Source organism: Protopterus annectens, chromosome 9.part0 (assembly GCF_019279795.1).
Source record: "Protopterus annectens isolate FY-2018-M chromosome 9.part0, PAN1.0, whole genome shotgun sequence".
In the NCBI taxonomy this organism is placed as follows: domain Eukaryota; kingdom Metazoa; phylum Chordata; order Ceratodontiformes; family Protopteridae; genus Protopterus; species Protopterus annectens.
In genome coordinates, this window is record NC_056743.1 from 1743432502 (window position 1) to 1743460277 (window position 27776).

At 42.5% G+C, this 27776-nt stretch overlaps 1 protein-coding gene across 1 annotated transcript in view; it reads right to left on the minus strand.

Moving 5' to 3' along the window:
* LOC122810775 (transcription activator BRG1-like) overlaps positions 1 to 27776 on the minus strand; it is a 1556036-nt gene that overhangs the window by 1467741 nt on the left and 60519 nt on the right. The window contains exon 5 of the mRNA XM_044082336.1: positions 22648 to 22714. Within this exon, the coding sequence (XP_043938271.1) occupies positions 22648 to 22714 (67 nt within the window). The remainder of the gene's footprint in view (positions 1 to 22647; positions 22715 to 27776) is intronic.

Sequence of the window (27776 nt, forward strand, 5' to 3'; positions counted from 1 at the left end):
CAGAGAACACATCATCCACAATATCTAGCACAGGCGGAATAGCCAGGGGCCTGTGCTGAGGCAATACAAGGAAATCCCTGAGCCTTTTCTTGGATTCTGAGTAATCCTGACTTTCCCAATGGAAATGCTCCCTCATGGTATGTAAAGTTTCCCCAAAATACTAATCCTCAGGAGAGGAGGCTGAAGGGATAGATTCTTCAGCATCAGAGTCCTCACAGGGGGGCAGAGAGTATCCCTGGTCTGAAGAGGAATCAGAGGAAATGGAAATCTGATCAGAGGAGTCAGTCTGTATCCTGCCAAGGCCTTTTCTCAGGAGGGGGATGGGAACCCCTGATTAGAGTAATTAGGTCTTCGGTCATTTTAAGCATCTGTTTCTTAGGCATGGAAGACTGTCCAGAAGAATGCTGTACTTGTTTCTTTGTCTTTAATGGTACCTTTGTCTTGGCTGTTTTAATGGTAAGCTGTGAAGGTCTGAAAACACCCTCAGAAGCTGATGCCTGCTCAGCGGCTCCAGACCCATCTGAGGGATTAGTTTCCGTAGGCCCAATACCTTGAGTTTCCAGAGGCCTAGCTGTCTCCACGTGGGAGTCGGAAGCGGCCTGTGGCTCTGAGGTAGCAGGTGTCAGGGGCTCCGAAAGTGCCTCACTGAGAACCGGCGGCTGGCCTAGAAGAGGTTTCGTCATCGGTTTTGGACCTCGGATGCCTGTCTTTATCCTTGTCCTTGCGTTTTTTCGGTATTGAGGCAGTTGGCTGATCCGACGGCATAGTATAATTGAACCTTTGCCCAAAGTAGTGTAAAGCAAAATCAAAACGCCTTTTTATAGTCCGTTTGTTAAATCTAGCACAAAACCGACAAGTAGTGACATTGTGATCAGGGCCTTGGCATGAAATACAGTAAGAGTGAAGTCCTTATGAGGTATTTGCTTCCCACAAGAAATACAATTAACTTTTTCTGACATCGGTCTGAGGCAAGAAAAAAGTCAACAGGGTACTTAGCTTTATTGAAGACTTCGGATCTGAAATTCGACTTTGAAAATCTCAGGAGTCGGCCGACCGGCACTTGCTAACTGCTTCTGCTTCGGGCACCGCGTGGCAAGAAAGACTGAAGAAAATGGTGTCGGCTGCATCTTATATACCCCTGGCGCACTGACATCAGGGAAGAAGCGACAGCAACAGACGCCGGACCAAGACTTTGGAACTCGGGTCGACTGCGGGACTGCCTGACGGCAGGATAACCCACGTGTGATGACTGCAGCAGTGTAACATGATGAACATCAGGAATGGTGAAGGGAGAAGAGGCTGCGGGCCTAAGGGCCATGAAGGCATGCATCAAGGAATTGAATGACTGCCTCTCTGGAACTCCCTCTGTAGGTGGAGGTAGCTGCTTAGTTTTCTTCTTCCTTTTCAAAGGAGTAGCTTTAGGAGAAAGGCCTGGTTTCAGGGTCTGAGCAGCAGTTGCGGCTTCAGGCAAGGGTATCCCGGTTGGTCATCCAGTGTTGTCTGGTTCCCCCTCACCATCGGTTGGAACAGACGTCTGAGCGGTCTCTGTGGACATACTGGCTGTAACTTGCAAAGCGGCTTCCTCGAAGGGAGTCAAAGTAGGTTTTAACGGACGTCCCTCAACTCCTAAATTGGAAGCTGGCAGGATGTACGATGCTGGAGAGGCAGTACTAGGCCTTGGAATCTTGGCCTTTTTCTGTGGCGGCCGACTCGGGATCAATCTTGAGAGCTAGCTTTTTTTAGCCTCTGGTTTTCTAAATATAGATTTAGGGCAGCCAAACGGTTTCAGAGGGTCTTTGGTATGAAGGATGGACAAATTGGGCAGGAAGTATGGTCATGTTCTCAGCCTAGACAGAAAACATAATAGTTGTGCATATCCTTATGCGGAATTTGGCACTCACACCAGCATTTTCCCTTCTTCGTGGAAATCCGCTAATGGTAGGGTACAGCAAACCACGCTCAAGCGATAATTTAAAACAAAATTCCCGACAAGGTACTTAGCTTTAGACATCTTCAAAGTAGAGGAGCGAAGCGACCAAAGTGATGGTCGACTGCGGCTGAAAAGTTCTTCAGGTCTGTACATGCAGATGTCACATTTAAGGTCCCTGGTTTATGGCCCTACGTGTGATGTCCCACACACCTACAGCAACCAGGCTTAAGCTTTTGTATAAGGAACCAACGTTCGGGTCGCCTGCGGCAGAGAATACCACATTAAGAATACTGCAACATAGGAACAGAAGGGCATATGTGGAAAACAGGGTCATGATGTGCTATAAAAATCAAAATTTGGCATGCTGCATTAGAGTTGGTGTTCATTTAGCACAGAAGCTAGCACTCTAGAGCTGCTGCTGCTTCATCTGAACCAGTCACATTTTTCCCTGACTTTTGCTTCAACAAAAAAACTTATCTTGCAGCAAATACACAAGATTGCACACACCTTCCAAAGGGAATTGCATCCCTCAAAATACGAGCAGTTGTTTTAAATCAAGGTCTGCATCCACAGGAATTAACTAAAGTTAAGGTCAACTATGCTAAAGAGCATGTTAGACAGAGCTTGTATCCCCCACTTATCCAGATCATCTGATCTTACCTATATTCCTTGACCAGATGTGAAAAACGTGCATGCGTTTGGAAAACATGAACTTTTAGCCTGGAGAAAGTACAAATAAGGTGTGCACTGACATATTTAACACATTAGAATACTAAAGCTGCTAGGGAGGCAACATTCACTTCTTATGGTTTCAAACTTCATTTCTCCCTTTACATTTACTGAACTAGTTTTGTCAACTATAGCTTAAATAATCTACGTATCCACCATTACAAAACAGGAAAATTATCTTAATTAAATCTTTACATACTATGGTCACACATTTACAAACCCACATAAGCCAAATACATTATGATAACTTAATTCTTTCCGGCCTCTTTGCAGTTAATGCCTGAATACATTAAAAAAATATACTCAGATGTACAATCACTAGCATACAAAGCAGTTACTGACAAACTACCTCCTACCTTGTATTTAAAATACCTTTGGGTACATACTATTCATAACATTATAAAAGAACATGCAATTTACATCAGGAAAATTTTATACAATGATTAACAAGAACAAGTTTCACTTGTAGTCGCTTCTTTATAACATCCAGTGCATTTCTAAATATTAAACTAAAAACGGAGGTTTGTCTCGTTACAGTTCAAAACAGTAATGCTTCCAGTTTGACAGAGTTTTGCAGAACCACAGTTCACAAGTCTAAACTACAGCTAGTTGGACTAAAGGTTTAAAGTTCTCAGACTCGGTCACCAATTTCAAATGGCTGCTGGTCTTCCTGATTATATTTTCAAACACCTTTATTAACTACACATGTTGAACAATGTTTTCGTCTTTGTAACTGTGTACACCGATGGTAAACAGTTTTAAACATTTTAAATTAACTTCATAAATTGTGTTTTTTTGAAACCATCATTTACTCCAACATTATATAAATAGCTCATATCCCACTTTGCTTTTCACACTGAGCTAATCGGAGGAAGGGCACTGAGCAAACTGATCTGCAATATATAACATTAAGTATCCTGTTTTTTGCTTATTTTTATGAGTTATTTATAGCACTTTTGTCTGCGGAACACTTTTCTAGCTAGTTTCACTGTGTGAGGTATTCACTGGAAATTTTCTACAATTGTTAAGCATCTGTTTGGGTTTATTTGTTCTGATTTCCTGCCAAGGAGTGTATCCTATAACTTAATTGCTTGCAGCTAAAAGCATTCTCTAGAGTCTCCTTGCTCCTTTACCTGTTTAAAACTTTCATTTTAAGGCTCACTGCTGCTTTTCTGCTGTGATAAACATTTCTGCAGTTTCTTCTACCTACGTAGTGTGGGTAGTTGTAGCATTGGCCATATTCAGGCTTGTGTTTTGGGCCTAGTTTGTTGGTAGAGGCTGTCTCTGAGCACATGTTCCAGGCCATGTTAGTTTAGCCAAAGCCAGTCTTGCATTTCAGGGAGAGGGAAGTGTTTATTGTCATTGGCTGATTGGGGTTACCTGGACTACGGGCTTGGAGTAAGCACCTTCTTGGTTCTTTCAAGCTTTTTTTTTTTAAATTGTTTCAGGTTTCAACTTTGTTACTTAAAAAGTTAACTTGTGAGTGGTGCTGCCATTTCACACTGAGCTAATTGGAGAAAGGGCACTGAGCAAACTGATTTGTGATGTATAACATTAAGTATCCTGTTTTTTTTGCTTATTTGTACAAGTTATTTATAGCACTTTTATTGTCTGCTGCATACTTTTCTAGCTAGATTCACTGTCTGCGAGGTATTAACTGGAAATTTTCTACATTTGTTAAGCATCTGTTTGGGTTTGTTCTGATTTTTGTTTCCCACCCTGTCTCCCCATTGGTATCCTGTTCTTATACTTGGTGGCTTTGCAGTTGCCGACCCCTACTCTAAATTAGATCTGGGATGCGCCTCCCAGTCAAATATCATTACCTCATTTGACCAATACAGGGAGAACATTTGAGAAGGCCAACCCACTTAGTTTCTTAAACTCTTCTCCCCTTCCACTTTACAAAAGAAAATTTTTTTTTTCTAAGCTGGTTTCTGTTGGTGCAGCGGTTAGTGTTGTCGTCTCATAGCAAGAGGTTCTCCTGTTTGATTCTCGGCTGGAGCACCTTCTGTGTGAAATCTGCATGTCCTCCCCACGGTCGATTGACGCTAAAGACATGCAGGTAGGTGTGTGCGTAAATGGGTGTGCCTTCTTTGGAGATTGGGCATCAGGCTGGCAACTCGGCACCGTAAAAATCAACTGCCAATCATTAGTGGACCAGAGTTCCTCTGTGATGACCCCCAATCGGAAAAAAGCCTAAAGACCTGTTAGTAGTCTAATCCAGATACACATTTGCTGTACCCAGGACTGCTTGTAAGTTTCTGAGCCCCCAAGCCTTTCTGTGTTGGAGGGAAGCCTATCTCATCAGTGGAAGTGGTAAGCACTAGGTAGCTTTATGCATCGCCGCTTAGCCAAGGTTAAACTACTCCTGGCGCCATAAAGTCTGCTCTTCGAATTTTCCCTTAGAACTAACCAGTTTTTAGTTTTAGCAATCAAATCTGTTTCTTTGAGCTCAACACTTATTCAGAACTCATAAGCACTAAATAAGCTAGAAATTATTACAGCACTCAACTTTCCTCACTTGTCTAGAGGAAAACAGATTTTAGTACTTAATAAATAAGCACCTATCTAGGCATGTCTTAAGTCAGCTCACGGTGTTTTCTCCTGTCTTCCTGATGAATATGGGCATCTTGGGGCACTGCAGCAATTGCCTCATGTACACAGACAACCCTCTCCTCCTACCACCCAACACTACAACCTGTGAGCGATGCACTTATATAGCCAAACTGAAAGCAAAGCTCTCTCCACCCAAGACTAAACAGTCAAGAGAAGGTAAACACTTGCCCTGCACCGCACTCATCACATAGTCCCTCAAAACACACCACCAAAACACATGCATAGAAACACAAAACACACACCTACATTCGCGGAGGCTCTCAATAAAAATCTGCCCAAGCAACAGGGCCCTCCAAAGCAAAAACACAAGCAACCTCCACCCCCCCAACACAACCCAAATGAAACACAGCCCACAAACTCAGCATGTCACAACCACAGCCCATAAAGCATAAGGTCGTACCCAACACTCAAGTCATAGGTGACTCTATAGTCAGGCATACTGATGTTCCACTCACCAGGCTGAAGGAGAAAGTTACTGTCAGCTGCCTGTTGGGTGCCAGGATCCGCCACATAATGCAAGCACACAGGTCATTCCACAAGTACAAATATGACTCTGTCATTGTCCATGTTGGTGTGAATGACCGGAGATGTACCTTCCTGGACAAAATGAAGAGACATATGGAGGACCTGTCCAATCTTGTAGCCCAGGCAGGTATGACCCTAGCCCTGAGTAGCATCCTGCCATCACCCAAAATGATATCACAGTACAAGGACAAAATGATTGACTTCAACAATTGGCTAAGCTTCTGGTGTCATTCTAAGGGGATCCAGTATCTGTCTGCCTGGGATGACATGATTGAAAAACCACAATGCTTTGCCAGAGATGGCCTGCACCTGTCGCCCTTGGGACTCCAAATACTGGCTAAGGCTCTTGCCACCCACCCCTATAGTGCCTTTTTTAGGAAAGGTTAAAGTGAAAAATTCATCAATCGGGTACAAAGCAAGCAAAATCTGAGGATAATGCTACTCAATGCTAGAAGTCTAAACCTCAAAATGCATTCACTTGAGGCACTCCTTAAAAATGGAGAAAATATACATCAGTACAGTAAGAGAGACCTGGTTCAAAGTTAGAGAGAGCACCCCTGCACTACCAGGCTATAATTCATACCACACCTTTCGGCCACCTAACCTGGACCTAAACACTAAAGGTGGAGGCATGCCCATATTCATTAAGGATATCCACAGCTCCAGGCTAATTGCTCAGCATAATGCATCCGAGATTATCCAAGTGCAACTAACTCTGGGGCAAGACCGCAATCCAAATTGTAACTTGCTACAGATCCCCCACCATGCCCCAGGATTCCAACTCCTCATTTCTTGATGCATTGGAAAATATTAGGGTACAACCTAATACCCTAATAATGGGCAATTTCAACTACCCCACCATTAACTGGGAAAAGTACTCATGTACCAACTCTTTTGCTCAACGTTTTCTGGAATTCATAAATTCCAATGCCTTGGATCAACTTATCCACACCGCCACCAAGGGCAGCAATATCCTAGACCTGGTCATTACCAACATGGGCAACCGGTGTTCCACACCAGAGGTCAATTCCTCGCTGGTCAGAGAAGACCACAAGCTAATCACCCTAGACATCCACATCCCACCCCCCATTAGGGAAACCACCGTAAAATATTTCTTCAAAGCCAACTTCACGTTTCTTAAGACAAAAGTGGCAAACTTTACAACACCCATGCAGACAGACAATAGAGGTATGACTGCTGAATCCTACACAAATGCACTTCATAAGCACTTACACAAGTGCATGGATCTTGCAATCCCTAACAGAACCAAGATGCTATCCTCCAAAAAAGGAAGCCAATCTGGTGGTCCCCTGCCATAAACAAACTCTACAACAGAAGAAACTGTTGCAAAAAAAAAAAAAAAAGTAAAATCCCATGATTGGAGGAACTCCCTGGTCAGCCTCAGTAAGAAGCTGAGATACCTCATAATCCTCCAAAGCTAGTTACAAAAACAAAAATCGCCACAGATTCTAAAGACAACCACAAAACATTCTATAGCTATGTCAAGAATCTCAATGGCAACACTCAGATCTGCTCTGAGTTACAGCACAATGGCACTAAATATACAGAACCAACTGATATTGCCAACATCCTGGCAGATAGGTTCAGTGCTAACTTTACCCCCCTCACCCACCCCCCTCTCACCCCCTTAAAAAGCCCATCTTTATACTGGAAGAAAGCAAAGTTCCTGCAATCACTGCTGCACAGATAAAAACCACTCTCTCCAAAGCCAAGAACACAGCATCCATGGGACCTGACAACATCCCATACACGAACTACAGAACCAACTGGCACCCCACCTAAGTATCATGTTCAATCATAGCCTTACCTCAGGCTTTGTGTCCACTGAATGGCGCACAGCGACTGTCATCCCATTCCACAAAGGGGAGCCACCACGGACCCTGCAAACTAAAACCCCGTAAGCATGACGAGCCTGGTCTGCAAGGCTATGGAATGCATCATCATGGAACTTATAAACAATGACACTGGTAATCTCCAAACTATGGACACCACCCGAACTGGGTTTGTAAAAGGCAAATCATGTCTCCTAAACCTGATAGAATTCTTTGAAGCAGTCACCAAAGCCGTAGATAAGGGCAAGGTGGTTCACACAGCCTATCTAGATTTCGCCAAGGCTTTTAACACCATCCCCCTCTCTGGAATTATAAACTCACTAACTAGGTATAAATCCCTACGTCACAAGATGGGTTGCCAACTAGCTCACTGACAGAACCCACACACTCTGAAAGTAGCAGACTTCAAATTTGACTTCAGACCAGTGACAAGTGGAGTACCACAGAGTTCAGTCCTGGGTCCTCTCCTGTTTGGTATCTACTTCTCTGAAGTACAGGCCAACACAGAAGGTCTTTGGCTAATGAAGTCCGCAGATGACTGCAAACTAGTAGCTATAATAGAAACTCCTAACTATGTGGACATCCTACAAAAGGGCCTCACTGAGACAGATGCCTGGTGTCAAAGCCATGGCCTCAAGCTCAATGCCAAAATGTGCATTGTCATCCCTTTTGATTAAAAACTCTGTACCCATGAACTATCACATAGACGGCAGTCTACTTAACACCAAAAGTGTGATAAGAGACGTTGGGACACAGGTGGACAGTAGTCTCTCTGATTATCACATCACCACAGTAGTCGGCAAATCCTATGTGACACACCTCATCACAAAAGGTTTCTCCATCCAGGTAAAATAGTCACTGTTCCCCTCTACTCGTCACTCATTAGACCCATTATAGAATATACAGTGCCCCTTTTGGTATGTACCTCACAAGACATAAACAACTGGAAAGGCTGCAGAAATACCTCACAAAGAGGATTACCAGCCTCAAATAAATGCCCTATGCAGTCTCAAAAAACTCCAGCTTTACTCCGTCGCATATCGCCTACTCAGAGGCGATCTCTGCCCAACATACAAAGCTTAGTCAAACCCACAGCTGCTGGACATGCTCTACTTAAAGAAATCCCAATCCCTCAGAGCTACACCCTCTAGGGACCTAAACGTTGTCAACAATAAACAGAACATGCTGGAGGGATAGATTCCTGTCCCAGAGACTTCCCATACTCTGGAACAATCTACATCAAACAAAGCTCCTCAATTAGCACTCAAGAAAAATCTTGATTGGATAGGAGATGGGAAATTCACCCTGGGGATCACTTCTGTGGCCCTGCTCGACAGGGACATAGGAAAATAATTTTCTTGGGAGGTAAAAGCCAGGGTACCTTTTTGTCTAGGCTTATATAGGCCCTAGGGCCAATAGCCTAGTACCTACCTACGATACACTCCCACTATTCCTTGGTAAACTGTCTTGCCAGTCTCCCTTTCCAATCTTAACTAAACAAATCAAAAGAGGTCAGTAGCCATGCAATATTTTCTATGCCCTACTAATTATTCCCTTTTCAATAGCCTTTTCTTTTATAGACTCAATTAAAAACTCAGAGATGGCCTTTTGTTTACCACTCCATCACTTTCCATTTATTTTTACTCTTTTTAATCCCTGGTAGGAAGGCAGTCTCTAACTTGCAGGCCAAAATTCAGCTTGGGTCAGCCCACTCTTACTACCTTTCCAGCCATAACTATTTGCTCTCAATACCTTGCTTGGTGCCTTTGCTAATTTTTGCTAATGAATTGTAGCCTCCTCTTGCCTATTTTCTACATGCCTACTTGCAGTAATATCTGGGAAATAAAATTAACATCTTGATTACCATACCAGTTATATCCTTCAATTTGTGAGTCTGTTCAAACACTGACAGAAATCCTCCCACCTTAATTCTTGCCTACGACACTATACATCCTCGTAATTAACACCATTATTTTGAAACTGAATGCATCATTAACCTACTCCAAATCCCAGCTGATTCTAGTGAATGTCTTCTTTGCATAAAGACCCAAAATACCATTTTCTTACATTCTGGCTCCTTTTGGTCTGCGGTCAAATCTTCGCCTTCCCTCTGCAAACACATTTATCAATACCTATCATTTTTAGTAACATCTTTGCCATTCTTTCAGTTAGTACAGTCCAACACTTTATAATCATGGTTTAAAACTGAAATAGTCTATATGAAGCTGGGTCTGAACGTCCCATTTTCTCTGGGTTGTACAACCACCACAGTTTTCTTCCAAGATGCTAGTACTGTCCCTCCTTTTAAAATTAAATAAAATCTTCTAGAACTTTATCACTTTCTCCTCTCCTAACTCCCACAGGAATATCATCTGTTCTTGGCTACTTTCCTGTTGACTGATTATACTGCAATTTTTATCCCTTTCATGCTATTCTTTACCATTAATTATTGGGCCTCGTGTTCCTCTAACTTTGGCCCAGTTACTTTTACAAATATTTCCATTTGTGCCTTTTCTTTGTTTCCTCCATTCCTGTGCTTTACAGAAATTTACAAAGAATTTCTGAAATATATCCAATTATCACTACTGGAACTCTGTTTAGTTTTCTTGTCAGATGCTCCCAAGTTTAACAGCAAACTTTTCTACTTTCAGCTGCTTACAACATTGTCCTAGTAGTCTCTGCATTCTGAGGCTAGCAAAAATACAGTCTAACAGCAACTTTTTTCTAAGCTCATGCATAATATCCAAATACTTCTCTTCAGAACTCAAATGCTTCTCTTTTCTTGTTCTGTAATACTTCAGCTTTTGACAACCCCTCAAAATTTCTATTACTTCTTCCCCCATCCCCCTCTCATACTTTTAACATTTGTTTAACTGTTTTCCTTCAACCCACTCCCTAGCCATCCTATCTGAAAGAAACTATCTTCCCAAAGTCTTCCTGATGACACTGATCTCCCAACACTGGTTTCTGATTAGATTCAGAGTCATTCCCAGGGTTTCTGCTCTCACTCAAGCATGTTGGGTTGGACAAATGAAATTGTTTAATGGGCAAAACTTTTCTACCATGTTTTCTTACTGTCACAAAACTGAGAAGTAGAGTACCATTTCAGCCTGCTGACTCACTTTGTTGGCTAAACTATTTCCTCCATGGGCTGGTCTACATCCAAAAAACATCTTTCATCCCACAGGAAAAATTTGTTATACCAAGCAGTTTTCATAATCTCATACATGCTTTTTAAAATTTTCTGATGACTGAGAAAAGCCTGCCTCTCTTCTGCCTGATGTACAGCCGTTTTCCACAAATACTCGTGCCTGTATTTTTGATGAGTTTCCCTTCTGGCACAGTTTTTTGTTACAAACAGCTTTTAGCTGGTATGATTAGATTTTATTAATACAGGTTGCTTCAGCTTTCTGATGGCCAGCTTTGGATCATACACAAAATGTATGGGTTTGTGTATGCTCTTAATTAACAATTTCAGCAGTTGGACACTTGTCCAGTTGCTTTTTTGTACTTCCATAAAATTCATGCAATGCATTAATGGAATGTATTAATGGAATGTAAACCTTCCAGTTTCTGATGCAGCAAAAAAATCTCACGTTTGCTTTGTCTTCTATTTTCAGGGAAGCTTTTGAGAAACATCAAGCTTAACCAGTCCTACCTTTGTTGAGGTCCCTTTTTTCTGCAGTTTTATCAGCTCATGTGACTGGCTGCTTAAAGCTTCTATTTCTTCCAGCCTTTTGTCATTTGAATGTATACATTTCTTCTGGTGTCCCACTTATTACACCTCAAAGCATCCAACTTATTTTCCCTGTATAAATTACTGAAGTCCTCTCATATTAAGGCTGCAACTTGAAATGCGTTTTGCTGTGAGGTTCTTCAGAGAGCACGTTTTCTTTTCTGGTTGATTTGCCTTTACCTTTTCCAAATATCTTCTTTGCTGGCATCCATGCACTAATTACTGGTCACTAAACAAATTTCACCCAAACTGGTAACTTTTACTACCTTTTAACAACTTCTCAGTTCTCACACTGGAAAAAGTCTAATCAGTGCATTACTTGAAAGTCTGGAGTTCTGTAACGGTTGATAAAAAACCCACTCAAGTCTTTCAAATAATTTCTTGAAGGGGCTTTAAACAGCAACTCCTTTTCCAAGAGCACTTAAAAGTGCCCTTTTGACTCAATCCATTAATGACTACATTCTAAGCCAGCCATGTACACGTATACCTGTTTGAAGCTCTCCACGGCACAGACATCAATGGTATGTAGCAACATTTGATGGTAAGCCTACCTGCTTTCACAGCCATCTAACAGCCTATGTAATGACTTCAAGTGGCAAATAAGTTTGCAAAACAGTTTGTCATGTCCTCCATTTAAGGATGTTAGCTTTGTACTGAAGCACAACACAACAGCCAGAATGGAAGACATGTTTTTTACCAAAATGGTGCAACACTGTACCCCCCCCCCAAATCAGAGATTACTATTCAGACCTCAAAACAGCTTGGATTCACAGGAATTGAGCAATTTATGTAGTGCTGGACCAATGACAGTTCTAATGAAAGAAAAACATATCAGATGTATAATGTACTTATGTAGAAAAAAATGTTAATATGGTTTGTTTTCTATTAATGCAGCTTTGCCTAGGTCTTAAGTTTTAATTTAGTAAAGGTGTTTAAACAGCTTGAATTCTTTGGCAGCATGTGGAGATAACAGCAGGATCAGTTTGTGATCTCTGAAGAGATGTTTGAACCTTTCCTGGACTCAACACCCGGATGGGCTTTCTCAGGGTAGAAGGTACAAAACCTGGCTCAAGGCAGGCATGTTCATAAATTTGTACTAGGCTAATGGCCCTGGAGCCTTAACAAGCCTAGCCCATAAAAATGCCCTGGCATCATGCCACCTGACGTTAGTTCCCGGTGCCTCTATTGAGTACAGCCACTGGAGTGATCCCCGGGGTGAACTTTCTATTTCCCATCCACTCAAGATTTCTCTTTAGGGCCAGTGAGGTGCTCTGCTTGCATGTATGGGAAGTCTATTCCAGAGCCATGGGCAGTTTCTGGGTTATGAACCTGTCCCTCCAGCATGTTCTGTTAATTGCGGTAATGAGGTCGAGGTCTCTGGAGTGTGTGGTGCGGATGGATTGGGATTTCTTTAGATGTAGCATTTCTAACAGAGCTGGGTCAGACATGGCTTTGAAAGTAAAGCAGAGATTACCTCTTAGCAGACTATACAAGAGAATAGCTGGAGTTTTTTTTTTTTTTTTTTTTTGAGTCTGTCAGTGTATGATGTGTTTAAGGCCTAGAATCCTCTGCAAGGTACTTTTGTGGCCTCTCCAGTTGTTGCAGATGTCTAGTGAGGTATATGCCACATGGGGCATTATACTCGATTGGTCTAATGAGGGAAGAGTAGAGAGATTACCTCTTTCTTCCTGGATGCAAAACCCTTGGTAATGAGATGTGCCACATAGGACTTTCTGCCCACAGTGGCAATGTGGTGGTCGAAGGAGAGGTTGCTGTCAACCTGTGTCCCCAAATCTTTTATAATGCCTTCTGTGTTCAGTGGGCTCCCATCGATGTGGTAATTAAGTGGAAACTGAGTTTTTCCCAAAGGGATGACTCTGCATTTTTTGGCATTAAGCTTAAGGCCATGGTTTCGACACCAGTCACTGGTCTCAGTGAGGCCTTTCTGTAGAATATCTGCATCACTTTGAGTTAATAATGGCTCCCAGCTTGCAGTCATCTGCGAACTTGGGTTAGCCAGTGTCCCTCCGCGTTGGCGTGGACTTCTGAGAAGTAGATGCCAAACAGGAGAGGACCCAGAACCAATCCCTGTAGGACTCCACTCATGACTGGTCTGCAGTCTGACTTGGAGTCTGCTACTTTCACACTGTGGGTTCTGTGAGCCAGTTTGCAACCCATCAGGTGATATAGGGGTTGATGCCTAGATTGGGGAGTATCAATTCCTGAGTGAGGAATGGTATCAAAGGCCTTGGCCAAATCGAGGTGGGCTGTATGAACTACCTTAGTCATCCACAGCTCTGGTGACTGACAAAGAAGTCGGCAAGGCATGATCTCCCTTTCACAAAACCACATTGTGCATGATACAGAGTTTGGCGATTACCTATATGCTTGTTAATTAGGTCCACGATGATCCGCTCCATAGACTTACATGTCAGGCTAATGGAGCGATAATTCCCAGGGTCTGTAGTCGCTCCCCCTTTATGGACAGGGATGACTGTAGCAGTGCGCCATTCAGTAGGGACAAAGCCTGAGGTGAGGGTGTGAGTGAACTGGGCACAGAGATGTGTGCCATTTTACTTTGTAGTTCATGTAGAACACAGCCAGGGATATTACCAGGCCCCATGGAAGCAGTATTCTTGGCCTTGGACAATGCAGCTTCAACCTGTGCTGCAGGAATGCTGGGTGCCTGGCATTCTTCTGGTACTGTGATTGGTCCTTTATTGGGGGGAAGTTGGCACTGAATCTGTCAGCCAATATGTTGGCAATATCTGTTGGCTCAGTACAGGAGGTACCCATTGTGCAGTAACTCAGAGCAAATCTGGGTATTACCATGGATATTTTTGATATAACTATAGAAGGCTTTGTGGTTGTTTTTAGTGTCGGCTGCCTTCATAGGTGGCTTTAGAGGATTTGATAAGGGATCTCAACTTTTTGTTGAGGCTAATAAGGAAGTTTTTCCAGTCTTGGGCTTTTTCTGAAACAGTTTCTTCCTTCTGTTGTAGAGTATATTAATGGCAGAGAACCACCAGAACGGCTTCCTTTTTTTGGAGGAGTGGGTCTTGGTTCTGTTTAGTATGGCTAGTTCCATGCATTTATGTACATGTTCGAAAAGTGCATTGGTGTGTGATTCGGCAGTCCTGCATATATTTTCCATTGGCATGGGTGCCGTGAAGTTAGCCACCTCTGTTTTTAGGAGCTCAAAGTCAGCTTTGGAGAAGTTTTTCATGGTGGTTACTTTTGCTGGGGTGTGGGTGAGATGTGGATTTCCACAGTAGTTTGTGGTCGGATCTAACCAGGGAGGAATTGACTACTGGTACAAAGCAACTGTTGCCCATGTTAATAACCAGGTTAAGGATGTTGCTTCTTCTAGTGGGGGTAAGAATGAGCTGGTCCAAGGCATTGGAACTGAAGTATTCCAGGAAGTGTTGGGCCAGTGTTTTGGTGCATGAATAGTTTTCCCAGTTGATGGAAGGGTAGTTCAAGTCGCCTAGTATGAGGGTGTTGAGTTGGACCCCAATAGATTCCAGGGTGCTTAGGAATGTGGAGTGGGAGTCTTAGGACATGGTTGGGGACCTACAGCAGGCTACGTCTTACCCAATATTAGTTGTACCTGAAGTATCTCAGTTACGCTATGCTGGGCTACTAGTTTGTAGGTGTGCATAACCTTTATGAATATGGAGGCACCACCACCTTTGGAGCTTCGGTCAATGTTCTGGGGCCAAAAGGTGTGAAATGAATTATAGCCTGGTAGTGCAGGGGTGCTTTCTGCCACTTTAAACCAGGTCTCCATTACAGCACAAATGTCGATGTTCTCAATTTTGAGGAGTGTTTCAAGCGACTGCATCTTGAGATTTAGACTTCTACCGTTGAGCAACATGACCTTCAAATTGCATTTATTTATAGCTGTAACAGTGGTAATTTGGTCTTTGGGGCACCACCTAAAAAAGGCACTATATAGGGGTGGCAAGAGCCTTAGCCAGTACCTGGAAACCCAGGGGTGACAGATGCAGGCCATCTCTGGCAAAGCATCGAGGTCCGTCAATCATGTCATCCCAAGCAGACAGATACTGGATCCCCTTAGAATGACACCAGAAACTTAGCCAACTGGTAAAATTAATCATTTTCTGCTTGTACTCCGGTACCATTCTGGGAGACAGTAGGATGCTGCTCAGGGCTAGGGTCATACCTGCCTGGGCCACATAATCAGAGAGTTCCACCATGTCTCATGTAGTCCAGGGAGGTGCATCTCAGGTCATTCACACCTACATGGACAATGACAGAGTCATACTTGTACTTGCTGTGGAGTGACCAGAGTGTGTGTGTTAAGTGGTGGATTCTGGCACCTGACAGACAGGTGAGTGTTGTCTTCTTATTCAGCCTAGTGAGTGGGACATCTGTGTGCCTCACTATTGAGTCACATATGATTAATGTACTGGGCAAGTTGTTTTGCCTTAGGGGCTTAGGTTGAGAGGCCCACTGTTGTAGGTGAACTACGTGTCTTGTGGTTTGTGCTGTGTTGTGGTGGTTGACTGCATTTTTGCCTTAGAGGTCTCTGCTGTTCGGTTAGTTTTTTTTTTACTGAGAGCCACCGCAAAGGTTGGTGTGTGGTTTGTGATTTTGTGTGAGAGCTGTGATGGTGGGTGTTTTTGAGGGCTGTGTTCCATGTGGTGTGGTGCAGGTGTTGACCTCCTCTTGACCAGCTTTTCTGGTCCTGGCTGGAGAGTGCATGGCTTCCAATCTGGAGATATTAGTGCATCTCTCACAAGTCTGAGTGTTGGGAGGTAAGAGGAGAGGGTTGTCTGTGTACATCAGGCAGTTGCTACACTGCCTCAGAATGCCCAAGTTCACTAGGTTAATAGGAGAAAGCACAGGGAATGGGTCCTTTAGACAGGCTAGGAGGGATGGTCATTACCAAGCACTGAAGCGGTTTCCTTATAGGACGTCTAGTGCTGTTAGCACTTGTGTGCTACAATAATTGCTACAAAGCCTGATGAAGTGCTAGGTAAATAAGCTAAAGTGCAAGAGAGAAGAGCTCAACCAAGATCTAACGGAAAAATTGTAGAGCAGACTTTCTGGCACCAGTAATAGCTTGTGCACTGGGCAGCACAGCTAAACAGAGGTAAACACAGGCTTTTAAACCAGAAAGCCGAAGGGGATTGAAAACTGCCCAAATGGCCAATTAACTATAATTTCTGGGCCAGAAACCACTTCTCGTCAGATAGGCTACCTAGTGCTTACCACTCCCACTGTTCAAATGTGTACTCAAAGGCCTGGCTCTCTAGAAGGTCCACATAACTTTTATGCATCTCCAAGAGCTTTCTGGCAGCCTACTTCCTTCCTGTTCCTTTCATCACACTAAACAATCCCCTTTAGAAGACCCTGCATGAGGGGAGCTTGCGGATGCAAGATCTTCATTATTATGACCTAGAGGACAGTAAAATTGACAAGAGGCAACTTTTCCTTCTCTTTGCCCTCCAAACCAGGATTCCTTTCAGTGCTTAGCTTTCCTTGGGCTGGTTTTGTAGTGCTTTAAGTAAAGGGCATCATGGGCGGTATTAGAACACACTTTTTGCAAAGTCATAATATAATCCTTGTCAGAGAATCTGCAGTTTAAGATCTGATTTTAGATCGGATCCAGAAGTCTGGGGTGAACATTTCACAGGCATGCATCTGCCTCAAAGGGACAAGGTCCGTCAGGGATATGTTGCTTGAGTACCCTAGCTCTTGTAAAATGTCATTAACAGTAGCCACTTTCCCAGTTTCCTGAAGACAAGGAGAGGAATATCCAAATTAGGAAAAAATATCTACAGCTGGTACCAAATTCATTTTAATGCAGGTGCCTGGGGACTGACGTGTGGCAGTTATGCAGTGGTCCCCACCAAGAAAGGCTGTGCTGCACTGTCCATAAATTCCAACTGTTGGCCTCTGAAGTAGCTTGTACAGTCAAGAAAGTGGATGAAGTACCAGGGCTGGGGAAGACAATGATTCATATTACTGACAGCAGATCCCTCAAAGGCCTTATGGGACTTGCAGGGTCATTACAGCCATGTGCTGTTTGTCCACAGATTCCTTAACTTTTTTTTTGTGATGTCACTTCTCATTTCTTTTTGACTCAAGGCAGTTCCGGTGAATATAAAAACAAATGTTTGCCAAAACTGCCCTCAGTGAACTTGCTCTGATCATTTTACAATCACTGAACCCACATACGGTGGCTTGACTTGCTTCCCTTACTCTCTACTTTTTTTTTTGTCTAAAAATTGTTCTCTTCTAGGAAGGGTGGATGCTCCTTAACTCAGTGCTATAAAAACTTGTTTTAAGCCCAAAGGCTTCAAGACCAGCAGAAAAAAGGTTCAGAACAAAGATCACAGATAACATTGTGATTTTCCCCTTGACAAAACAACACTTTCTTGTGGCAAAAAAAAAAAAACCTGATGGAGTGAGCTGTCTTTCCCCACCTCCATCCCCCCATCACCATGCATTCTGCGAACATACACAGGATGGAGAAGAGACCAGGTCAACTCTGGGGATGTTCAAAACTCGAAGATCAGAAAGGTGGTTGCCTACTTGCAGCTAATTCCTCAAGTATGCTGAATTACAATGCAGCAGAGATTCTTACAATTGCCCACTGCCTCTTATGGTTTTTCCACCAGATCAAAACAGGTATCCAAAACCAGTTGTCTAAGACTTGTCCCTGTAAGAACAGGATGCAAGCCATCCCACTTGGAATAAGCAAATCACTGAACCTGCTAACCTATAAAATCAGCACACTAAATTACAAAGGACTATATAAAAGTTTAAAGCTGCTGCTTTTGGATTTCTACATGTGGACATGCACAGACCTCAGGATTGAAACCACTCAGACCATTTTTCAAAGCCTATCCCACAAAATCGAAATAGAACTAGGAATGTTAATACAGACCACAAGACCAAAAAAATGGTAAAAATGAATACCCTCAGCCATCATGAAAAAATTAGGATTTCCTTATCTAGCATCATGCTACAGTGGTACTGTGGTCTCCAGAACCTACAAGAGACCACACAAGAATTTTATGCTGGGATACTTCATAATCATGTCATTCCACTTTGTCAAGAGTCTGTTAAGGGCATCATACTTCTAATGACAAAGAATACAAACATTTTCAGTCCTCAAATGGCATTCAGGACAGATTGAGGAACAACCCAAGCTTCTGGCTCCTTATCCTTCATCCATTTACTGTAGCTTATTAGCTTTCTAAAAAAAGATTAAAGACCTCATGGTCCTCAAAATATCCTGCCAAGGAATAGTCAAAGACACTACAAAATCAGAGACCAAAGGTGTGTGGCTTGAGCTTACCCAATGTAAGCATACAGCAGAAGTTTGCTACTATGCCTTCTCTGCTCAGAAAGGGAGGTGTACTCCAGAATCAGTGCCAAGTTGTGAGGTTTGTGCAACACACGCAATGGCCAACTAGAATCTCCAGCAGAATGCTCCTCCACCTAAAAGAGAAGCCTCCAAAAGACAGGCAAAGCATAACCCTAACTTACTTTGCGGCCTTGCAAGTCTTGCTGGAGGGCAAAGGGCAAACAGGACAGGACACAAGACTTCGCCAAGACGGCCATTCTCAGTCCAAGGTGAGATTGAGCAGAATTCCAGAACCAGATTCTAACTGGTTTGTTTGGGGGCTTAAAATCTCATTTTGTATAAGCTGGCAAGTAGTGGTGATGCTCAAAATGTTAATCTGCAAGATCAAGGTGTTGCAATCTAGGACTTCCAGAGGTGACTATTAGGACATACAGCTCTGTCTTGCTTGCACTGTTATCAGACAATGGTGAGCTAAATACCTTCCTATCTGAGAAGAGATCAGGTGGCATACAAGGACCGACTTTCCAGAGGTCTTTAATTGATACCCATCACCCCCCCCCCTTTTTTTTTTTTTTTTTTTTTTACATATGAGGTCATGCTGTTACATTACTCATTCACGCCAATGGAAGTTTGCACTGCAACTTCCAATGGGCAGAGCCTAAGCCTTTTGACAGAATCAAATTATGTCTTCAAAAATGTTAGTATCTCTGGAACAATGGGGGTCATGAATAGTATAAATGGCAAACTCTTCAGCACAAACCATTTTTATAATGGTATCATTCTTTAGGTTCTAGGTCTTAAACTGAAATTTTAGAAACACAGTAACTATTATGTTTGCAATATTTTGTAAACTTACAAGATCTCAGCAACCCCTTACATACATACTGTCATCAGCTTTTTATTCATATAGCGGACAGCCTCCATTTTAGGCTAAGGAGTTGTGTTATTTTGTTGAGATATTTACAAAAATGTGAAAATTATATCTACACAAATTAAATTAACATAAAACAGTTACTCACTCTCCACCTGCACTAGATACAGGTTAAATATTAATGCAGTTGAGTTTGCCATTTTGTAAGCTCTATGAAAATCTTTTAATACTGTGTACATTTCATGGTTTGTATTACTGATGCAAATATGAACAAGCAATATTTGACTCCTAGACATGTCAGTAAGAGGTGACTGCCGATGCACCTGGAGGCGTCACTCGGATGTTATGAGTTAACTGTCACCACTTCTCCTGATTCCATGTCAGTATTCTACCTTTTTCAGTCATAATGGAATGTTGCAGCTATTTCAATCTCTTAGCTGGACATTTCCTTTCTTCCTTCCCAACAATGCATTACCAAAACACCTTCTGCTTTCTTGCCCATGTGACTGAATGACTGTAAATCTGTTCTCTGACCACTGCAACTGGAGGTATTTGTCTTCAGCTCTTATGTCCTTAGTTCTTCATCTGTCCCTTAGCCTGCACACTGCTTTTTTCAGCTGCTCTGCCTTCATTACCTATGCTTCTGTGTCATACAGCCACAATGGTCATACTATTGTTTTGTACACCTTTGTCAGTTTGACACTATTCTGTAGCCAATTAGACCTTGACAATGTCAGTCGGATGCAACACCTGTGATTTTTAACATTGGCCATTACTCAGCATTCCCTTCTCTTCAACCAAATCTTAAGTCAAAACTGTTAAACTGATCCACTACTTCCCTTCTTTCTCCATTTTCAGCTTGTTCTAATCCCCCCACCTCCAATTACTGCCACAACCACTGCCCTGTCTGTATTCAGTTTCTTCTCATATGCCGTCAGTTTTGTTCCAGTTCCCTATTTGCTGAAGTTTCTGTTTAGAGCCTCCTTGTAGAGCCACTCTGTATCCATACAGCTGCTTTGGTGATCTGTCCCATCTCATCTCGCTTGCTGATGTAGTCCATCTTCAATATGAACAGAAGAGGGCCCAGAGCTGAACCCTGACGCATAGACCCACTCGTACTGTGAACCTCAGTGTCTAAACACAGATGGTTTAACCAATACCCCAATCTGAGAATCCCTTACATTCCCCTCTTATTAGGGCATGGCCTGGGATGCAAAGCCTACAGCCACTCCGTGTACGGATCACCATCTGGTTTAAGATAAGAGTTCTACTTCTACATGCGTGTGTGATCAGAATAAAATGCTGACATTTATGACAATTAAAGGGCACCTCTCAAAAGAATTAAAATATATTAGTGCAGGCCTTGGCTGATAATCTGGTAATCAAAGGTACGCTGAAAGTTCAAGTAATTTTAGTATAAATGTGGGAATTTTGCAAAGACATAAAAAGAGTGAGATCTAAGACGTACATGGTTGGGTATGCTTTCCTAGTCAGGTACACAAAAAAGATCTCTGACAGAACATGCGATCATCCATGAATCGGCAACTGAAGATTTTTGGAAATCTGTCAAGCTGGGGATGTCAAAAGAGGAAACCCCAAGTTACTCATCTACTTGACAGCCTTCTGAAATGACATCTAAAAAATGCGAACAGCAACGAATTGAAAAAAAATTGGCTTTAATAATATACTTGATAAACTTGCACAATGTTAAACTATGACTGAACAGGATACCATTATCAGAACTTTGCAAATCAGCAAAGTCGTAAGAACAATTAAAAGCACTTGTCTTAGGGAGAGAAAATCATAAGAGCAGTTTAGGACAACACAACAGACAAAAATATTTAGTTAGAATCCAAGTAACTTCAATATTCACACCCTTAAATGTAATGTGTCAAAATGTACTGTGGCACTCATGTTTTAATGTCATCAGTACTGCCTCAACAGTTATCTGCAATCACACACAAGGCTACTCACTTTGCTGAGAACATTGCCTACATGGAACCAATTAACATAGGCAACCACAGCACTTATATAACTGGACTTAGACTACAGTAACATCTTACAAAGTTAACAACTTCCTAACAATTTTGCCATTATGGGGGAAGCTTGGGATACCTGTTAAGATCTTAACTTCACAAGTACAAAGGCATAGGGTTAGAGTCTGTCCTCTGGTTACTAGTTAGACTTGCAGTAGCCTATAGACTGACGTCTAATATTTACTTCTGAACTTACGAACATTGGCAAACTGGTACACAGTCACAGTAGACCGCATTCAGATTCAGCTGTACTTGGATTACAACCACAGTTATAACTCAAACTGTGCTTATGACCATCAATAAACTAAATACAACCCTCACCAAACTTTACCACATGTATACATTGCAGAATGCTGACTGTTTTCAAGTGCAAAATATTCACTACCAACTTAACAAATCTTTCTTATCAGAATTTAAAAAAAAAAAATGAAGGCGAGCTACATTTCAGTACTCATTTTGCTGAATATGCCAATTTCTCAAAATCAGAAGTCTTAAAGTTGGTGAAAATGATTGTAAGACTAGCTACAAACACTATACCTTGTGAGGTATCTTTTAACTTTGAGTAAGAGATTCAAAATTTGCATTCATAATATCTAAACTAATTGAGAATGAGTATATACAGCATTCATTACTATAGCCTCTTTTGGCAGCAAATTCAGTGCTACACATTTCTATGCACATCATCTGCTCTCACTGCTAGCAGCAACAAATCTAGGAATCAGTAAATTTACCACTACTCAAATGATGTGCAAGGTCAGAAAATAAAAGCAATCACACATACCACAGAACCAATACTGTCAAACCACAGATGAATATATTCTCACAAACAAAATCGGTCACAAGAAATAATGCAAAAGTTAAATCAAAACAATACACTTTCAAACATTACCCACATTGTATAGAGGGAAAATTAATTTACTCTTAAATCTACTTAACTCCAAAGTTCAGGAGAACTCTAAATAGAGATATATATACATACACAGTCTCCAAAGCTTCCATCATACCTTACCTTGTAAGAAACCTTCACCACGGAAGGGGCCCATTTATCAAACTCATAATGCCAGTTTGAAAGCGTTCTAAAAATGAGAAAAATAAAACAAAAGGTCATAATTTTGTCCCACACTAAATGTAACAGTGCATGCCCTTAATGAATAAACTAAGCATATGCAAGGAAAGTAAAATGGAAAATGTGACGTAGCTTGTTGCATCTGCCACAGCCATACTTAAAAATTAATTAAATGAAGAACATTCACTATTTTACACACATCCCTCTGTTTTTCAGACTTTATCCCAAATGCTAGAGAGAGGCCATGATTGCATATACTCCTGAGGTGGGCTTCAGCATTCAGCAGCGATTCTTTTAAAGGAAAGGTAATACAATGGTCCTCACTCCCTATGGACACCTCTCTCACCGAATCTCTGGGAGTGGTGGATTCTGAATGCTGGATCACATTCCATTTCATGTGATCTCAGCTGAAGTGATAGTGGACATACCACAAAAGACTGAAAAAAAACACTTGTAAGGGATCCTGAAGAAAGTCATATTTGACCCTGGAAAGAGTAGATCTTACCCAGATTACAATGACTGGAACTAGAAAGGATGTATGCAATTCCATTTTCAAATACAGATCATTAATTAGCAACTCATGCACAATAAAAGTTAAAAAAAAGCTATTAACTAGCTTTATTCCCTAGATGTATATTAAAGTTATGCACTCCATAACTATACATCTGTGTTGTCCATTTTCATTCTTCCTAAATGTATGGGTATTGGATCAGACGCTGCCATATACACTAGACGTTTGGATCCAGTTCTCAAACGCCTCCCTCTGCCCATTACACCCCAGTCAGCTAACAATACCTTAGATGAAGTATGCTGCTTTACAGATCCTTAGAACAAAGAGAAGGAAAGAACAGCAAAGCTGGGGCTCAAACCTGGAAAGTATTGCTGTGCAAGAACTTACCATAACTTTAGATGTCCTTCTCTTCTATATGCTGCTGTATTCATAACATCAGGGAGTTTGCCTCTGGTGACCTCTCATCTGTCCAGCCATTATACAAAAGTTAAATGCTACCGCTAGGATATGCGCAGTATCCCAAGTCTCTCTTTATGGAAGTCAGTCGTAAACAGATGTCCGGAATAGAGATATCAGCACACACCTTCACAACAGAATGCCGCCGGAATCAGCGGCTACAGAGCGGGTACTCCAGGAGTAAGGCAAGTGTGAGGAGGAAGGCTGGGTGGGAAACTATACAGCAGCATATAGAATGTCCTCCTCTATGACCCAAGAAACCCATACCATGTACTTAAACTTAATAGAAATACTAACCATCCAACCCAATACCATATTCATGGGGTCTAATTACCCATTATGAATTGGGAATCCTATAAAACATGAAATGTACATGGCACAGAGATTCCTGGATCTTGTAAACACAAACTCAATGGACCAGACAGTCAAATACATCAACTAGGGGTGCAACCATACTGGATCTGGTCCTAAAAATAATATGGGAGAGTGCTGCACACCCCCTTACTGTAACACCTTCCCTGGTAAGCTCAGACCACAAAATGGTCTCCTCTGAAGTAAAAATAAAACCTGGACCCACAGCTAAACCGGAACTATTAAGGAACTATTCTAAGGCTAACCTCCTTCTAGTAAGTGAGAGCCTGGCAACATTTCAAGCCCCTATAAACCCAGAGAACACTTCTATACAGAACTGTTCACAGAAACCCTGTACAAGCATGTTAATAGCTGCATAGAGGCAGCTGTATCCACCAGGAAAAAGCAGAGAACTAACTCAAAAAACAAGCCAACCTGGTGGAATCACAAAATAAATAGGATGCATAACACGAAGAAGAAAATCATAGCAAAAATTAGGAGGTGCAGCACCCAGCAGGACAAAAGCACTCATTAAACTAAACAACTCAGAGGACAAAAAGTCTACCAAAGCCAAATTTGAGGTAAGTTTGGCCTCTCAGGCCAACAACAACCACAAAGCACTCTGTAGCCAAGTCCGTAACCTCAAAGGCAATACACAATTGTGCGCAGAGCTCACTATAAATGGAGCCACCTATACTGAGCCAGAATATATAGCAAACCTCCTAAGAAATTCAGCTCCAACTTTACCCCCTCTCTCCCACTCAACCTTCCCTCAGGAAATATATACATAATTCCCCCTTTTACCACTAGGGAATAGATCCTTAATGCTTTCCCCAAGACCAAGAACACTGCATCAATGGGCCCAGACAATATCCCAGGATGCCTTCTAAACAGCATGAAATATGACCTATCAGGACCTCTGGAAATGCTATTTAACTGAAGCCTCCAAACAGGCTTCATGACTCATGAATGGAGAAAGACGACAGTCATCCCTCTGCACAAAGGTGGGCCATCTACAGACCCTGGAAACTACAGACCCATAAGTCTCACTACTCTTATATGTAAAGCCATGGAAAGAATTATCATGGGGATGGTCAAGAGAGGTACAGCAAACCTCCACACACTGGACTCAACCCAGTTTGGTTTCGTCAAGGGCAGATCATGCCTACTCAACCCGGACGACTTCTTTGAGAAGGTCACCAAAGCAATGAATGAGGGCAAAATCGTTAACACTGCCTACCTTGACCTGGCCAAGATATTTGACAATACCCCACTCTGGTATTGCTGACAAACTCAAGAGGTTAGGTACAAACCCGTATGTCACCCAGTGGACAGCCAACTGGCTCACAGACAGGATGCAGGAAGTTAGAGTTGGGGAGTCCACCTCTACAAAGAGGCCAGTCACAAGTGGAGTCCCTCAGGGATTAGTCCTTGGACTGCTCCTTTTTGGCATTTACTTCTCAGAAGTCACAGCCAATGTCAGTGCTCTCTGGCTGACTAAATTTACAGATGATTGCAAGTTAGGAGCTCTCATTGAATCTCACACTGACAAATGTTCTCCAGGAGGGGCAGACACAAACAACTGGTGTCAGAGTCGTGGACTAAAACTAAATGTCAGAAATGCATAACAGTATCCTTTGGGAAGTCATCCATCCCTGGTAGCTATCATATTGACAACACCTCAGAGTTGACCCAGCAGTTAGGGACTTGGACACAGATAGTAATCTAGCCTTTGATCATCACGTATCTACAGATGTAAGGAAATAATTCTATGTTGCGCAACTTATAAACAAAGGTATGGCATCCAAGTCCAAGGAAGTCCCTGTTCCACTGTATTCAGAATTCATCAGACCTATCATTGAGTATAATGCCCCCTTTCGGTATGTACCTAACCAGGCATATCCAACAACTGGAACGTCCACAGAGGTTCTTCACTAAAAGAATACAGGGCATAAATATGTCCTATGCAGACTGCCTCAAAGCCCTACCCCTGCATTTCGTCTCCTACAGGCTTTTGAGGGGAGATCAATGTCTGGCATACGGGGCACTGCCAGACCCCACACTGATGGATCTCCTGCATATTCACAAAACAAATCATACTATTATTACCCATTCTAAAGACTTAACCTTACCTGTGATATAAAACAGGACCTGCTGGAGAGATGTATCCCAGAGACTACACCATCCGTGGAACAGGCTCCCCATCCATGTGAGGCAGAGTTTCTCCCTAATCCAATTCAAGTGCAACTTGGACAGTTGGATGGGAAACCAGAAATTCATCGCTGGTTTGGCACCTATGTCTCTGATGCAAACAGGTAACAAGTAAATGGTTCATCTCCCAGGCCCATGCTTACACTCATCAAGGGTATCAGAACTTGTCACAGATTTGGGATGCATGGCCACGCTTAAAAGGCCCTTGTGGTCATTAGCCTAGTAAACACCTATGAACCCAAGGAGGACATCTAAAATTATGGTAAGTTCTTAAACAATATTATGTCTTTGTTCATATGCAGCTGTATCCATAACATCAGGGAGAATGCAAAAGCTCCTGTTCGAAGAAGAGTGGAGGACTAGAAGCGCTTTCCACAAACCAAAAGATGGCCTTGCGTCTAGAGACAATGTCCAATTTGTACTGCTTGAGTGCGTTACAGAGGACCATGCAACTGCTTTCAGAATAGCAGCAGTGTCCAAACCTTTAAAGAAAGCCCCTGAGGAGGACACTGCCCTAGTGGAGTGCGCCTTTACAGGAGAAGGGATGACCTACCATGGATTGTGCAAAACAAGGAGATGGGTTTTAGATAACCAAGAGGATATGGTTTGCTTGGAAATAGGGTGCCCCCCATGCTCTTGGGTAGTATGAGATGAAGAGCCTGTCAGACTTGTGGATGGGTTTGGTCTTGGCCAAATAATAGCAGAGTTGTCTGTGTACATCTAAGGAGTGAAGTATCCCCTCTGTCGGGTTTTCTGAAGAGGGGAAAAAGGTTGGCAGGTGGACAGCCTAGTTCAAGGACAGCTCGTTGACAACTTTAGGCATTAAGGTTGGATTGGTACGTAAACAATATCCTGCCCTTGTGGAAGACGGTGAAAGGGAGAGAGAGGCCATAAGGGCCTGGAGTTCCAAAACCCTTCTGGCTGATGGCCACCGAGCGTATAGTTTTCCAAGTGCAGTGTTGGAGGGAGCAGTCTTTGGCTGGTTCAAAGAGTAGGAGTCAATTTTTCTAGAATAAAATTTAGATTCCAAGGAGGTGGAATGGGCTTCCTTGGGGGTCTGAGATGTAGTGCCCCTTTCAAAAAACACAGTTTGACTTCTAACCTTGAAGCGAAAGGTGGTACCATGGGCAGGCATGCTGGGATGACAGATAAATGGGTTTTAATGGAGGAGTAGGATAATCGAGACTTCATTAGATCACACAGGTAACACAAAACCACTGGGGGCTCTGCAGTCAGTGGCTGCAAGTTGTTTTTCTGACACCATACAGAAAATCTCTTCTATTTGGACAGGTAAGATTTTCTGATAGTTGGTTTCTTGGGCCTCCTGCAAAACCTGAAGCATGTCCTCTGTGTATAGGTGGCTGAAGGGAATCAGTGCCCTATCACCCATAGTATAAGGTCCAATATGGACAGTTAGGGGTGTAAGTATGTTCTTCTCTTGTGTGAGCAGGTCCATTCTGTGGGGTAACTTGTGGTGATTGTCTTTGGATATACGTAGTAATAGGGGCGGCCAATGTTGCCTTGGCCAGCAGGGAGTCACCAG